Source organism: Haemorhous mexicanus, chromosome 14 (genome assembly GCF_027477595.1).
Source record: "Haemorhous mexicanus isolate bHaeMex1 chromosome 14, bHaeMex1.pri, whole genome shotgun sequence".
Taxonomy (NCBI): Eukaryota; Metazoa; Chordata; class Aves; order Passeriformes; family Fringillidae; genus Haemorhous; species Haemorhous mexicanus.
The window spans coordinates 16,619,252-16,635,131 of NC_082354.1; the positions used below are offsets into that span (position 1 = coordinate 16,619,252).

The 15,880-nt window shown below is 39.6% G+C and overlaps 1 protein-coding gene across 1 annotated transcript in view; it reads left to right on the top strand.

Annotated features, from left to right (window-relative positions):
- The window catches only part of LOC132333775 (connector enhancer of kinase suppressor of ras 2-like), a 170,389-nt gene that overhangs the window by 108,693 nt on the left and 45,816 nt on the right, over positions 1 to 15,880 (top strand). Inside the window, exons 9-15 of the mRNA XM_059859201.1 lie at positions 5,084 to 5,230; positions 9,079 to 9,212; positions 9,768 to 9,973; positions 10,144 to 10,146; positions 13,650 to 13,737; position 15,090; positions 15,634 to 15,879. Of these exons, the coding sequence (XP_059715184.1) occupies positions 5,084 to 5,230; positions 9,079 to 9,212; positions 9,768 to 9,973; positions 10,144 to 10,146; positions 13,650 to 13,737; position 15,090; positions 15,634 to 15,879 (825 nt within the window). The remainder of the gene's footprint in view (positions 1 to 5,083; positions 5,231 to 9,078; positions 9,213 to 9,767; positions 9,974 to 10,143; positions 10,147 to 13,649; positions 13,738 to 15,089; positions 15,091 to 15,633; position 15,880) is intronic.

Here is a 15,880-nt window from a genome sequence, read left to right on the forward strand (position 1 = left end):
GAGAAGCTGAGTTTGGATACCATTGTCTTGACATTAGTAAGATCTTGTCTGAAACAGTGTGTGATCTCCAGGTCGTTTACAGCTATCAAAGGTGCTCTGTTAGACAGGAGCATTAAAAAAATGTAATGGGTTAAAAGGAAAATGTGTCATCTGTCTCACAGGAAAAGAAATTATTTAAGGATTTCAGTTTGGTTAACTCAGCCAGCTGGGGCTGAGACAGAATTTCTCTTTCTCCACAGACAGAGGCAATAAAGACCAGAAAGAGAAACAAATCCTCAAGGCATAAAACACTGCTGTGCCAGAGCAAGAGGCCACAGGAATATCTGTAATAAATCTGTTGTGCTTCTTGTTTCTTATATTCTCTTGAAACAGCTGCAGCTTTTAAGTGAAGTAGTTGCATTTTCACACTCGAGGTTGTTCTTTGGAATGATGGATCCTGTGATTTCAAGGGCATAGAAGAAGGATGGGGACAGATTTTTTGTAGGGTCTGTTGTAGAGGGACAACGACTTTATACTGAAAAGGGGGAGATTTGGATCAGATGTAAGGAAGGAATTTTTTGCAGTGAAACACAGGCACAGGGTGCCCAGAGAATCTGTGGCTGCCCCATCCCTGGAAGTGTCCAAGGCCAGGTTGGACAGGGCTCTGAGCACTTGGGAATGTCCCTGCTCCTGGCAGGGGAGGTTGGACTGAATGACCTTAAAATGTCCCTTCAAACCCCAAATATACTTTGATTCTAAGAACATGATCAGCAGCCTAATGCCCTTTCATACTGTTCACTGTCAAATTACATGCTTGAAATTAAGTGTGTCAAGAGCCTGGCACAATGAAATCATTTCAGCACTAATTTATCTGTGTGAAGACAGTCATTGAATTAATACCCTCGGTGTCTGTTTGCTGAATTGTAAATATGAGTCCTAATGAGAGCTCATTTTAGGTGGAGGTAATTCTGTAAATGTAGTGCCAGGTCACACCATCTGTGTTTCAGCACACTCTGTGTTGGGAAATGCAAGCAGGGGAAAAAAAAAGGACAAAAGCTGTCATGAGGATTTGAACTTCTTTCCCCAAAAGATGTCCTTCTGTTTCCAAACAAAGTGCCACATGGCACTTATTCTCCAGATCCTGCCTTTCAGAAAGGCTCAGCAAAGCCTCTCTTCCAGCAGCAGATCTTGCTGCTTCTTGGATTCTTGCTGTGTTTCTCTGTTAGTTAATAAAAATAACTCTGTAAGATAATGGGAGAGCATTTGGTTTTAAATCATCAATTCTTGTTAGGAGCAGCTCGAATATTAATGAGAGTGAATCAGCTACAGGTGTTAATGACGAGCTTCCCCTTCAGTGACAGAAAAGTCTTATGATCTTCCAGCACATTTTTGTCTAATAATAATTTCTGATTTCCATCTTAATCAAACCAGCTCCCTTGATTAATTCCCTAATGAGGCAAAGTGAATTACTTAAAATATGAAAAGATGATAGTCTGCTTCCTTTAAAAAAGTTGGGTTTACACCAGCTGGGGTTTTTTTTTATGCAAATATGAAGAGAGGTCAAACTTTGCAGGTTCAAGTAAATATCCAGATGGCTTTGCTTATGTATTTGAAGAGTCATGAGGGGAAACATCTGTCCTGGTTCCTGTGAGGGGTTACTGCAGTCAGAGCAGAATTACTTGTTTTCAGGTGCTGTGCAATGTAGTAGGATATAAATATTTAGGAAATATTTGGCACAACTGATTTCCAGACCAAATGCCTGAAAAGGGATTTTAAACTCCTGTTAGTTACTGCTCTGTGTCTCCCCACCCCAGGAGATGCAGAGAGCAGAGCAGGCACAAGTCCCCAGGCAAATTCAGGTGTAACCTCCCTTCCTGCTGTGAGGGACACTCAGTATTTCTGTATTCCTTAAAACTTTTCCATTTTTCAGAGTCCTGACAGGGTTTGGTAAGGCACTGAAGGAACTGAGGAACCCATTCTTGCCTTGTCCCCAGAAGTTTCAGGGAAAGCAGGGAAAGGAACAGAACCTCTGTCCTCTGTGCACGCCCAGCTCCACCATCTGAGCTCAATTTTGCTCCTGAATTCCAACCATAGCAAATGGGTACAATGAGTTTGGAAGCCATTGGCAGGGAGGGGAATTACTGCTCTGGGGGCTCAGACCTCTGGAATCCTCTGATAAACACCACCCTATTCCAGAGTTCAGCTGTTTTCTCAGTTCCCTTTCACAGACAAATACATCATGCACTTCATGCTTCTGCAGACACCCAAAAATGCACTAATTTTTAAATTTTTTGTGTCCATCTGTAGCAGTAGGAATTTTTTGTATGAATTTTCCCCACAGATCTGCAGTGAGTCATCCCCAGGCAGGTAAGCTTTCTTTTGAAAAGGGACAAAAGGTGCTTTTCCAGCATGAACAGAGTTGGGATTTATAACAATGCTGAAATCCCCACTGCTGGGAGGATGCTTTCCAAATCCCATTCATGCAAATCCAGATCTTCTGAATGAGAAGGAGCAAAGTCATTATGAGGAGAGTCTAAAGAAGATATTGGAGAACTAAAAAGCACTGCTTTGCTGTTAATGAAAGTAGGTTATGCTTTTCATGTTTTTCTCAACATATCAGTTAAGGAGTCCCAGCTACAAAATTATCAGGTTTAGGTCTACCAAATTACCTCAGCACTGTGGAATTTCCTGGTAAAGGAATTTATTGCTTTAGCAATTAATAGTCTTGGAACTAATTTTTTGAAAATTGCTATATTCTTCACTATATTCTTCATTTTCCTCCAGATAGTTTCTATGAGAAATCTAACAAATCCTTCAATGCTGACAGGAGTCCACAGGTTTCTTTTGCCTGGAGTTCTTTTTCCAACACTGAGGATGAACAAACAAATCAAAATGAATGATTGTGGCAATCTTAATTGTAAACTACGAAAATTTCAAACATCTGTCTCTGACCAATCTGGGGGAATTCTTCTGCATTCTTCTGTGTTTCTGCCATCTTCAGCATCTAAATTAGCATCCATTTTCATTTATGGAGGAAAATGAAAAATATCACAATGGTCTTTTATTTCTTCATTGTCCTAATGTTAATTTAACTTTCCTTTCTGAAATATCTTGACCCATTTTGTAGAATTCAGTTTTGACTGTATGTGCTAAAAATCTTAAAGGAACAAAATACCTTTGTGGAGAATGCATCTTAACAGAGCTAGAAGTCAGTAATTGCTTGAAAGACTGATTCTTTAGGAGTAAATGTCAAAATCTGACTCAAGGACTGGTTTTCAACTAAGATTTTTAATCCACTGTAATGACTTCTCTTTTTTCAAAGCTATTTTTAGCAATACAATTTATAATAAGTTGTCCAAATTCCTGAGAGCATTTTATCATTGCCCAGTAGTAATGACTGCAGACGGTGCTCTGATAGATCTTGGTATTTAATGGTTTTGTCATTAAGGTTCTCATTGGAATAATTTATCCTCCACTTAATTATTAATCATTCTTTTCTAAAAGGAGCCCATGGAACTCTAAGGATTTTGGCAATCTGAAAATTACATCAATCTATAAAAATCAGAGTTCCACTTGATTTCTATAATTGAGTAAAAGAGAAAAAAAAAAATATGGCCCCTGTGCTTTTACAAACACAGCCCAAACTGGAGGAGTTTTTTGGGATGCAAGCTGCCATCCTTGCACTTGTTTGGATGTGCCCTATTTACAATTACTGCTGTTGTCTGGTTTCCTGTGGCCAGGGCATTTTTAGAAAGTTTTCTATAGAATAGCAGCATTAAAAATAGAACAGAACTTTTAAAAGCTTTTTAAAACCCTCTTTGGAATTCCAGCACATCTTGCAGTTCTGTCCCAGGTGGATGCTCACAGTGGGATCCTGGCTTTGGCCCACTGTGGAGGCAGCTTGGAACCTGACAGTCATATCCCAAATTCTCTCCAGCCCTTAGAAAAGGATTTTAGTTCCAATCTCTTGGAGGTTGTTTTCTATTTTCCCTTCACCTTTTTGTGTAATCAGATGTTATCTTCCTCTAAGAGGAAGTCATTATGAACTCCACCTGATCTATCAAGGGGGTGAATGCAGACTGCTCTGTGCCTGAGCACCTAAATAATTTATTGTCCTGCTTTTTAACAGCAGTGGGAATTCATACTTTGGTTAGAAGAGAAACTATGATTAAAATGTTATTATGAACTCTGACAGGTCTGACATGGTCAGTATAAAAATATTTACTGCTTGCATGTTTTGGTGCTGGTGCTGTTCTGGGATACAGTAAACTTTTCAGCTGCCTTGGGAAGGTTGTGTCTGGGAATTGCTGTATGGACACAGCATCCCAGCTCCTGCTCGTGCAGCTCTGCTCAGATTTGTGGCAGTCACAGCATTTATGGCAGGTCTTTACCATGGCCATGAACTACTGCTCTAAAAATCTGCTGTGAGTGGGACAGAAAAGGCAGGGGAAAGAGAAAAGCCCTAAAAATAAATTTTCTGGCTTTGTGTATAAATAATTCATAATAATATAATAATTCATCAATTCCTATTTAAATAATCAAGTTGATTAAGAAATGTTTCTAAGTGTTTTTTCTCTGAGTGGCACATCCTTACAGTAGCAGTGGTTTCCTTTTGTATGGCTGTTTGCAATTTACAGTAACTTGGAGGCTCAGCTGTGTCCAGGGGCTGTACAGATAAACCAAGAAATGATCATTTATCTCCAGTCAGGGGCTTGCAGCTCTTACATACACACTGCTTTTGTTGTTCCAGCACAGTCTGGCTTCCTCCTCAGCACTCCCTGCTGCAACTCAGAGCCCAGATTGAAATGATTTCATCACTTCTAGACCTCATCTTCTGATTTAAAATGTTCCGTGATCTCACAAGTTATTGAAAGGGTAACAGTGTTCACTTCTGCCTTATTCTGTTCAGGAACATGGCTAAAGAAAGAAAAAAAGATAAAAATCCAGCTGCAGCAGCATGATTTCAGTGCAATAGAGTTTATAAAAACTGCTTGTGTTTGCAAGGAGCAGGTTGTAATAGACCTTGCTGGTTAACAGAACATTTCCTCCACATTTCAACTTAAATGGAAAGCTTTCAAAATTCAATTATGGACTTTTCCCTTAGGTTGGCTGGCAGTTAAAGAACCTAGTAAATGCACTGTGGGAAGACCCAAATGGAGTGATTTTAACCTTGAAAAAACGTCCTCAGAATACCCTGGTTTCTGCTCCTGCCCTTCTGAAGAACGTCAGGTGGAAGCCTCTGGCCCTGCAGGTAAGGTGGCTGCTGCAATGCTGCAATGTCCTGGTAAATCCTTGATTCAAGAAAAAACCCTGGAATTTTACCTTCCAGTGAAAGGAGCCTGTCCCAAACTCCTCTGAAGCAGAGTGCTGGGGTAAGTGAGTGTGGCAGTGCTCAGATGGTTCTCTCCATGTTTTGGTGACTCTGGGAGCCCCAGGAATTCAGACAAGGAAAGAACATTTACAGAACTTTTATGAAGATCAAGGTTCAGTGCCTGCTCTGCCTGGCAGAGGCAGCAGTGCCTCCCTGTTTCCATTATTTCACAGGCTGTCACCTACTTGTTTGTGATCAGGTGTGTCAGATCCATTAAATTCCAGGAGATCCCTGCTCCTGTTGCACACCTCTTGTGCAGTTGGAGTTTTTGGCAGCAGGGGTGATAGAACCTCTGGTGTTTTCTGTGTACTCATTCCTTGAAAACCTGCTCATGCAAAAAAATAAAAGACAATTGTGAACATCAGAGCTGCTTCTTCCTACAGCAGGAAAAACTGGCTGAAACACTGAACTCAAAATGTCATTTTTAAAGGAAAGGCTTGCCAGTAAGTCAGTAACTTTTGAAGGTTGTCTTTAATGCCCTTTAACACCCTGTAAGAAGTTGATGCACTTCCATCATGTGGAAGCTTCTCAGAGCTGTTTTGTTTGGTTCACAGGATGCATGAACATCTTTCTGAATGATTTTTAAATTAATGAAACAAAGCAAACCCTTCAAGCTTATCCAGGCAGATTTCCTCCCTGCCTGGCATTTTCTAAACCTTTCATTTCTCAGAGTTGCTGAATCCTGCACAGTGGCTTCACTTAAGGAGTTTGTGTAATCCTTGCAGCCCAGGAATGCTGACAGTGGGATTTGGGGCCACCTTTCTTTCTCTGTGCCTGCCCCAGGGGGAGAGGAATGGGGCCCTGTGGCCCCCAGAGGAGAATTTTCTGTCATAACACTGCAGGAATAACATCCTTTGCTCTGGCAAGATGCTCATGTATCTACTTGTGAACTTCAGATGGAGCCTTCAGGGACAGCAAAATGGAAATTGCAATTGCACAGGGCTTCCAGAGAGATCCTCTCCTTATATTTGTGCATTAAAGAATCATAATTCACAGGCAGCACTGGGTGGGAGGCCGTGGCAGAGTGAACAGGGTGTGCTGTACACACTGCATGCATGGATTTGCCATCAAAAATGCAACTTTGGTTGTGGTAGCCAGAAAAGTGAAAGTGCACCAAGGTGCTTTTGTGGAGTTCTCAGCAGTTCTGGCTTGTGATGTCTCCTCTCCTGATGAGCCCCTGAGGGCTCAAAGGGGGCTTGGAGTGTCTCCCTCCTGGGGTGTATTCCTTCTACATCAGAGAATAGTGGGGTGAGACACTTAAATAAAAATATAAACCTCTTTGGAAAACAAAACCAGCCCTGCCAGTGTTACTTTAAGAGTAGATCAGTTATGAGACATAGAAAATCTATTTCAGATCCTTTATTCTTCCTGCCACAGAGACAAACTCAAATGTGAGGACCTGGATCCGTTTCAGGAGGCAGGTTTTGGGTTTGCCTGCTTCCCGCAGCTCTCACCTGGATCTGGTGTTATTTATTATTGTCAGTAATGACTTGGAAGCAGCCTGATTAAATTTCAAGATGCCCCTGAAGCCTGTGCTTCCTGGACAGCTGACACAACAGCTTGTTGCTGCTGGAAGCAGTGAGCTCACTTCCCTCTCCTGTTGGCTGCAGTGCCCTCACCTTTCGGTGACTTTGGCACTTTCAGACTCTAGAGCAGTGGGATTGTAGCAGAATTTCTGGGTTGGTTGGTTTGTTTGTTGTTCTGGAGTTTCTGCTGCTCATGGATTCCATTGGATCCTGCAGAACAGGCTTTGGGATGGCACAGACAGGAGGGTTTGCAGCCAGGGAAGAGCAGGACAGGGAACGGCCAAACAGCCCCGGGCTGCAGGAAAATGCCTCAGAGAAAGCAGACTGAGAGAGAAACAGCTCATCAAAAGTCAGGGAAAACACACATGGGTGTGCTGTGTTTCATGGTGTGAAATAAAGCACATATGTGCTGTTTTCATGGTGCGCCCCATTGATCTATTTCTGTGTCCACATGTGGAGCAATTTTTCCATTCTGATTTCAAATAGAATGGAAATCATTCCATTGATTTCTGGAAATCAATTTTCTGCTAGTGAAAAACCCCCCAAAACCAACCAAAACAAAAGCAGTACATAATTAGGGAAGGCAAAAAGGAAATAGGGTTTAAGAACTTGAAATCATATTTGTTACCTCAGGCTGGTGCACAGCAGGAAGTTTTATTTAAAAGTTGTTGTGTTCTCTATTGTTGCTTAAGGCACTTAGAGAGGTTATTAATATTTTTATCTGCAAAAATTAAGTTTAAAATTATACCACATAGGTAATTTATGAATTATTGATGATACAGAATGTGTGAGGCCTTATAAAATTTATTACTTGGCTTTGCTTTAGAGGGTTTTCCTTGATGCTGAATTAACAACAGCAGAGTTTCCATTTGCCAGTTCTGTCCTCTATTATCTTTCAGTGAGATTTGTGACCCCATTTTTTTTCCTCTTTTGTCTCTGGCTGACATTATGTGATAGTAAAAGATTATTTGAATTTTTTAACTCTCTAATTATTTTTCCACTCAGGACTAAATGTGGGGGGTTTTTTTCATTTGCAATGACAAATAGTGCTCTGCACACTACAGCTTCATTCAATAAAATACAACATATATTGTATTTTTTTCTTTTTATTTGGAGAGCTTTTCAAATTGGAATAATCCTTCCTGTCACAACTAATTGATCCAATTACAATTACACCATTTATTATTTAGTTTAACAATAAGCATAGAGAACTAATATAATTTTTACCCCTTTGTAGACTAAAATTCTTATTAAAAACCATAATTTTTTGTATTTAGGACTGCTTTTACTTTTTGAACCAAATAAGAAATATTTCGGTGTTTACCTCTGGAGGATAGAAAACATTTTATTTAGAAAAAGATCGTTGTTTATAGCTTTCATCCAAACTTTGAGTCACTGGGTTTTCCTTCCACCTGTAGAAAACTGGTTGTATCTATTTAAGCATAAATTTTATAAATAAAAATATTTTCTATTTCTTGAGTATCAACACAGACTGAACCTTGGCTGAAAAAATATTCTTTGTTTATATCTCTGTATCCTGCCCAGCATATTTGGTTATCATCCTTCTAGTCCTTACAGACCATTGGCTTGAGCTTCTCTGTGACATCTGAATCCAACAATTGTGTTCAACATCATGTGAAAGTTTAAAAAGTAAAAATCTTACAGGGTATTTATTGATTTTTTAAGTTAATTTCTATTTCTTTGCTGTTTACCATGTATCTGTATCACCATGGCTGTAAAGCCAAAGGACAATGAATTCTGCTGCCTTAAAAAATCAAGATGTTCTGTCCTTGCTAACAATAAATCTTCCACTGAAAGCAACCCAATCATTTCATTCAGTACAAGCATTCCAGAGCCCTGTAATTAACTCCTGTATTAATGGCATTTAATACAGTGTGTGCTTTCTCCTCAGATAATTGATTTTCTGCATTGATTAAAGATCATATTTTGATTGAGTCTCAGATTTTCCCTTGAGGTGGCTTTTAAATTAATTTAATGGTCGTTTATCAGTTTCTTTCATAACTTCCTTGAAGTCTAGAGTTTCACTGGGCACCTTTTTGGAAGAAGCTTCTGAAATTTAAAAAAAAAGGCTAATCCAAAAAAAGAGATCAAAATTCCTAAAATTATGCACACTGATTTAGTTGTTTCTTGTAGCATAGAAAACATTAATTAATTCTTCATGTGCCTTTTTGATTTTTACAGCCTGTGATTCCAACCAGCCCCACGAGCAGCTCTACAACCCCAACGAGCACCATGGGCATGTCCTCAAAGATGGACAACTCTGCACTCCAGGATGTTTTCATTCTCTCCCCTATGTCAGGACTTTATGGCCCCAGGTATTTATGTCCTAAGGAGTTTGAGGTTTTGAAAAAAAAAATTTTCCACTTTGATTTCATTAGATTATGAAACAAAACCAAAACCAACAGCTCCACCATCAAGGTAAATAATTAATAAAATTAAGAGCTAAAAATACATTAAGCACCATATCACTGTTTTGAGGGACTTTACTTTTACTTAGCTGAACAAAACGTGGGTTTAGCCTTAAATCAAGAAAGTATTTAAAGAAGTCTTTAATCAATTAGTTTGATTTACTTTTATGTGTCTACTTCTATCTTATTGCTGAGCATTTCTACAAGGGAAACCCTCGCACGCTCATATTAAAACAATTCCTGATGTTCTCCTGCAGATCCTAGAAAACTCCTGAATGTTTATCTCACAATTAAAGTGTCACCTAATGATGGTTTTGTTAATTTACATTTGTTGAATTGCCTCACTTATAAAGTGAACATTTCAATTGCATGATTTATTTTATCTGTAGCATTTGGAAGAGGCAGTTGCATGCTGGAAGTTTCCCTTAAATGGCTCATTTCTCCATCATCTTCTGTTTTTAGGGATGAAATTGGAATAATGTCTTGTGATGACATCAGCAAGTTTGGAAAATCTGGGATGAAGGGCTCTGAGTCTCCAAACTATTTCCTGGAGCACGAGAGTGGGAAATTCTACACGCTGATAGAGGGGGAAGGGCACCCCGGGGGCTCTGAGTACGAGAGGAGCAGAGCCTCAGGCGTGAGGAGGAGGGAGAAAACCCCCACCCATGGTAGGCTGCACTTCCTCAACCTCCTGATTTACAAACTCTGCCTTAACTCTGCAACCCCCCCCAAACCTGGCATTCTTGTCAGACTGTGACCTGCTGGCTCTGAACAGCAAACGGAATTTCACACCAAGGAATAATTAGAAAAACCACACACCAATATTCCTGGTGAGGAGGAAGTTATTTATACTGTTATTTTGCAGTTCGTACTGGAACGTTGAATGGTAATTAAATTCATATTATTTGAATAGCCAGCATCTTTATTTACTCAATTTCCCCTCCCAAACTGCTGGAGATTATTCCACTTGCAATGTTCTGGGCTGTTAAACCTCAGTGAAGGAACTGCCTTGTGGTGTGCAAGTGTCTGTAAGATGGAAGGCCCTCCAAAATTCAGCACTGCTTTAAATGCATGAGGAGCATCCTACAATGCCCTCATTAGTGCTGGAGCTGTACTTCAAAATCCTAAGATGAGGATGCCTAAATATATAAAATGCTGTTAAACAATAATTAACTCTGGTTTTGTGTAGAAATGTTGTATGTACATAAATCCCTGTTGAGTGTACAGGTGTACAATCACACAGGCTTATATACAAGAGTATGCATCTTTATTTATGGATCTATATAAGAGGTGGTGTGAAAATTACTGATAATTATTTTTTGCTTCTCTGCTTAAACTGAATTTCTTGGTGTTTAATGAATTTGACAAAAATACAGCTGAAGTACAGCAGTGTATGGGCCGTGTATTTTCAGTTGCTTTATTTGCAAGGCAGTGGGACAGTCTTGTAAAGCTTACAAATTTCAGATAGGAGATGTCTTTTGAAAACTAGAATTATATCTGATTTTGAAAATGGCATTATTTCTGAGCCTCAGAGAAAGCAAAGACCATAGTGTTCTCTGTGGGTAGCTGCTATCTTTTGAGATCTATCTAGACATTTATTTATATTTGGCAAGCCATCCATAAGTCCTTTATTCCCCTACTCTGAGATCTTTTTTTTTTTTTGTCTCATTTTTAAAAAGCCCCAACAACTCCCTAAATTTTTGTCTTTGAAATTTAGGGAATGTAAAACCTCTCAGAAGCTCAGAGCAGTAAAGGCAAATGTGTCAGTGAAGAACACAGGCACTGAAATCCTGCTGCAGTTCAGGGGAGAGAATCCCAAGAGAGGTCCTGGTGGAAGATCCAACAGCAGCTGAAAGGGAGCACAGTGGGGGGAAAAAGAAAACTCTTGAAGCCCTGCAGTCCCTGATTCTCTGCTGCTGAGTCTGGTGTGGGGTTTGCTACCAGGGATGTTCTCAAATGCAGCTTCTCTGCCTCCTGCTCTTAGCATTTATCTTGTGTTTAGCAGTTACACAGAACTTCCCTCCTGCTGCTGTAATCTCCTGATTGCAGCTGGATTTCTGGTAAAAATGGCAAGGAAAATGGACTTGATGGTGAGTGTATGTGCACACAGAACCTTTTCAGGGGAGGAAATCTTAATAAATCTTTGTTATAGGCAGGGTATTTTTAGTAACTGCCTCAGTCATCTGCTTGATGCTTGAGAGAGCTGTGATGCTGAGGAACAGGATTCCATCTTGGGACCAGTAATGTTCACTCTTTATCTCCTTGGGAAGTGACATCATTTTAAAACAGAATTAGAATGAAAGATAAAGAGAAATCTTAAGTGTGATTAAAATTGGAGCCAGATGGGTGCATTTGGCTTGATTTCATAAACTCTTCCTGCATGGTGACTTAAAATATTGGGCTCCCTGCCTGATCCCAGGAGTACACAAGATTTTTTTTTTGTCTATGATGGACAATTCTGATTGAAATGCAGAAGGAATTTGGTTTTAAAGTCTCTGAAATATGCCTTTCTCTCAAAAATTACTGCTACACCAGACTTTTTCTTTTTAACTACAGATTTAATTAATCTGTTGATTAACAGACATGCAAATGATGTTCTGCTGTAGTGGAAGGTTTTGTACTTTCTGACTGAGGTGACATTCATCATCAAAGTGACAATGTGTCTTTCAGTAAAAAGACAGGATTTATGGCAGCTCCAACAAACTGATGCTGGAACCACAGAGCCATGAGCAAAGAAATGAAAATAAAACTTCTGAAGCCTTTCATGGCCAAGCAGCCACTTTCATTATTGCTTGGGCTGACACAAACTACTGCTCCAAACTTCCAGCCTTGGACCTAGCAGGATTGCAGCCATGGTTAGAAATCAGTCTCCTGTGCAGCTGGTAGGTGGATGGATACTCAGGCAGGTGATGGGTATTGATAGCACATGCAAAATACAAGAAGATAAATAATAAGTCCATTTTTTCCAATGTATTTATGAAAATTAAGCTTGCTTTTTAACAATGCTGCAGTGCATTTTTTGTTTTACTTAACATTATACTCTGGTATTTTCCTGACTCTAAAATGCTCTGGTCTAAAGAGCTCCTGTGGCAATGCATTTCAAACCTCTTCCATTTATGTGTTAGAGGCAAAAACATCATAAATATTTTTTTTCTTTCACTTTATTCTGGTATCCTTGTACACAGCAATTTTTTGCTCCTCAAAAAAATATCCAAGCTGCAATGTCAAAACAATTTATAGGTTACTTTTCATTGGGAAAGGACTTGGAAGGGAAATAAGCAGTTTACAAAATCACTCATTCATTTGCCTCATGTGATTCCTGTCCTGAATTTCGATTTCTGATGCCTGTTGTGCTGTGGTATCTGTATTTATGTATAAAGCATTTCAGAGCTTCAGATCTTTCCTTTCTGTACAGAAAAACTGCTCAGTTTGGTTATCTTGATCTTCACTTGCTTTGTGCCCTCCAGTTTTCTTTCTTCAAAATTTTCAATCTTGTTTCTCTATCTTTTTATACTAGTGATTTTTTTTTTAATTGAGGTTTTTTTCCTGAATTGATATTGTTCTTCTAAGGATTAGGAGTTGAATCCTACATTTGTAGTTGAAGGTAGTCTCAGCTGTGAGGCAGACAATGAAAGTTATTTTTCCATAGGATTATTTATAGACCCAAATTTCATGGTGTGCACAGAAGTGTAACATGGGCAAATCTCAGTACCCCAAAGATCACCCCTCTGATTTTCAGGGGATCTGGGGGTGCTCCTGGTTTGGTGCCCTCCCATCCCTGCTCTGGTGCCCAGCTAGGGAATGGCTTGGGCACATCAGGGTCTCACTGCCCCAGTCCATGGAATCCCATGGATAAAACCCCCGTGGCTGAATCTTCTTTGCAGGCTGTTGTCCCCAAACTGAGCCCCAGGTTTTCCTCCTGAGCCAGTGGAAATGAATGTTCCTTGAAATGAGATCCCCTCATTTCTCACCCTGGGATTTCCCAGGTCAGGGGGGTTTCTGTTTCCCTGACAGATCTGTGTTGTTGCATCTGTATTAATTCTCTCTCTACTTTCCCTACAGCACGTTCACTTAAAATCTGTTTCTCTCTCTATTCCAACACCTGTGTAATGACTGAGGAAGTTCATACAGAGCAGAGTTTTCAAATCAATTTGTAATCTGCTTTACATTGCCAAGGAATTTCACCAGAGCTGGTGGTGCTTCCCTTGAGGTGTGGGCGATGAAAAGGAGGCTCTGGGATGTTTCTAATGCTGGGTCATGTCACACCTGGAATTTATGGACACTACTGACCCTGCCATTCCTTGCCTTCCAAAATTCCATTGGTTTTCCTTGCCTTGTTTGCAGATTTGAGGCCAGTTTCAATGCCCACAGAGTACAGCTGGATAGGGGAGCCCAAAGAACAGAACATGTACAAGAGGGGAAGCAGAGGTGAGTATTTCTTTTTCTCTCCTCTTCTCCAAGATGGTTTTCCTTTGTTGCTTAAGGAGCATCACAGGAAAAAAAAAAACCTCTCTTTTTTTGGGTTTGTTTTTTTTTTTTTTTTTTTGAGTGTCACAGAAGATATAAACCAGCCTGTTTAGTGTCTGTGCTTTTCTGTTTCTATTTCTGAAAATTAAAAATTTGTATTAGTAGGAGGAATTTAATTCTAGTATAAAGAAACATAAACATCAAGGGGGAAAGTACTTGGAAGGCTCAGATTTTTGTGTAAAAAGCCATCAGTTCTAAATCTGCACAGCTCTAGAAAACAGTAAGTGATGTTACAGATGTAAAGCAGCATTCCTCTGAGAACATTTTGATCAGTAGGAATTAAACTTCGGAACAGGAATCAGCAACTGTACTGTCAGTGTTCAGAGCAGCAGTTCTAATCACAAAAACTTCCATTGATCCCAGTGGGAATTATGATCTTTGCAAGAAAGAAAAGTGATTGCACAGTTTCTTTTTTCCTTTATTTCCTCTGGCAAAAAGTAAACATATAATTGAAAAGAATATTCTTCAAATATACACCATATTTATTGTGACACTGACGGTTGAAGATTCTTGAATACTATTTTTAGAATCTTTTAGGCATGGCCTGGAAGCTGAGAGGAGCTCAACCTGACTCCCAAAAATGTGACAAAAAATGAATGATATTCTTGAAGATCAATACAGGATTTTAAACTGCTTTTTTTCAGTAAACTTCTATTCCAAGAGAAAATAAATTTCATTTAAGACACTAGCCTTTTCTGATTTATTCCAAATCTTGCTGTGTGTTTAGCTCATATTTCACTGCTGCAGACAGTAACAGACTTGTTGCCTGGCCAGCTCCCATTTTGAAACTGTGCCCAAGTTTGCTGCACATCTCCTTAAAACCCTTATTCCAGCTTGTCAAATTCCTTGAAATTACAATCCTGGTGTCTGGAATGGTCCCAGGGATGCTCCCTGCATGATACAAGCCAGGAATGTTTTCTGTGTCTGCTCCTTTCACCACCCGTGGTGAAATGTGGAATGGAGTGCAGGGAGAGCCCTCACAATTCCCTGGACACTTTTCCCAGTTTAACAGGACCCAGGGATGGTCTCTGGCCAGCCAGAAAGGTTCTCTGTGGCACTCTCATTCTCTGGAACAATCCCTTTGCCCAGGATTTTTCTCTTGGAAGCTGAGATGCCTCAGAGAAAAAGGAAAACAATTCTTATCTCATTTGCTTCTCCTGTGTGGAATGTGTTTGGAGATTGTTCCATTGCATTCTGCTGTGAGTTGTTTTGACTCTTTGGCCAATCAGGGCCAAGCTGTGTGGAGACTCTGGAAAGAGTCAGGAGTTTTCTTTATTATCTTTTTAGCATTAATAATCTTTTCTGTATTCTTTAGCATAGCATAGTACAGTATTCTTTAATATAACACAGTTATAATTCTAAATAATAATAATCATATCATAACTATGACACAATAGTAATATTAATAATATTACTATAAATACTATTAAAATAATAGTATTATTATATTATTATATTATATTATAATAATATCTATTATTATATTATATTATATTATATTATATTATATTATATTATATTATATTATATTATATTATATTATATTATATTATATTATATTATATTATATTATATATAATTACTATAATAATAGTTATCAATATGATTGTTATTATATTGTTATATTATTAGAATATAACAAGAATTATAAAATAATAAATTGGCCTTCTGAGAACATGAAGCCAGATGTATCATTCCTGCCTTTGTCAGGGCATTCCCAGCACATAGAATGGTTCTCTGCTTCTTTCCTCTTCCTAATGTTTCTTTTTGCCTCCCTCCCCCTCCAACCACTGACTCTGAGAACTCGCTGCTGCGCTACCTGAGCGATGACAAGATCCTGGTGATCCAGGAGGAGCCCCTGGCGCAGAAGGACAGCAAAAGGGACACGGCCAGGAGGTCCAGGAGGAAGGGCAAAGGGCCAGGGAACCCCGGCTTCCCCATCAGCCCCTCGGTGCTGGCCTCCACCATGAGCATCAGGATGGAGCCCGGGCAGCAGGACGTGCTGGGCTTCTCCCTGGCAGAGAACAACACCGTGCCCCTCTACCACG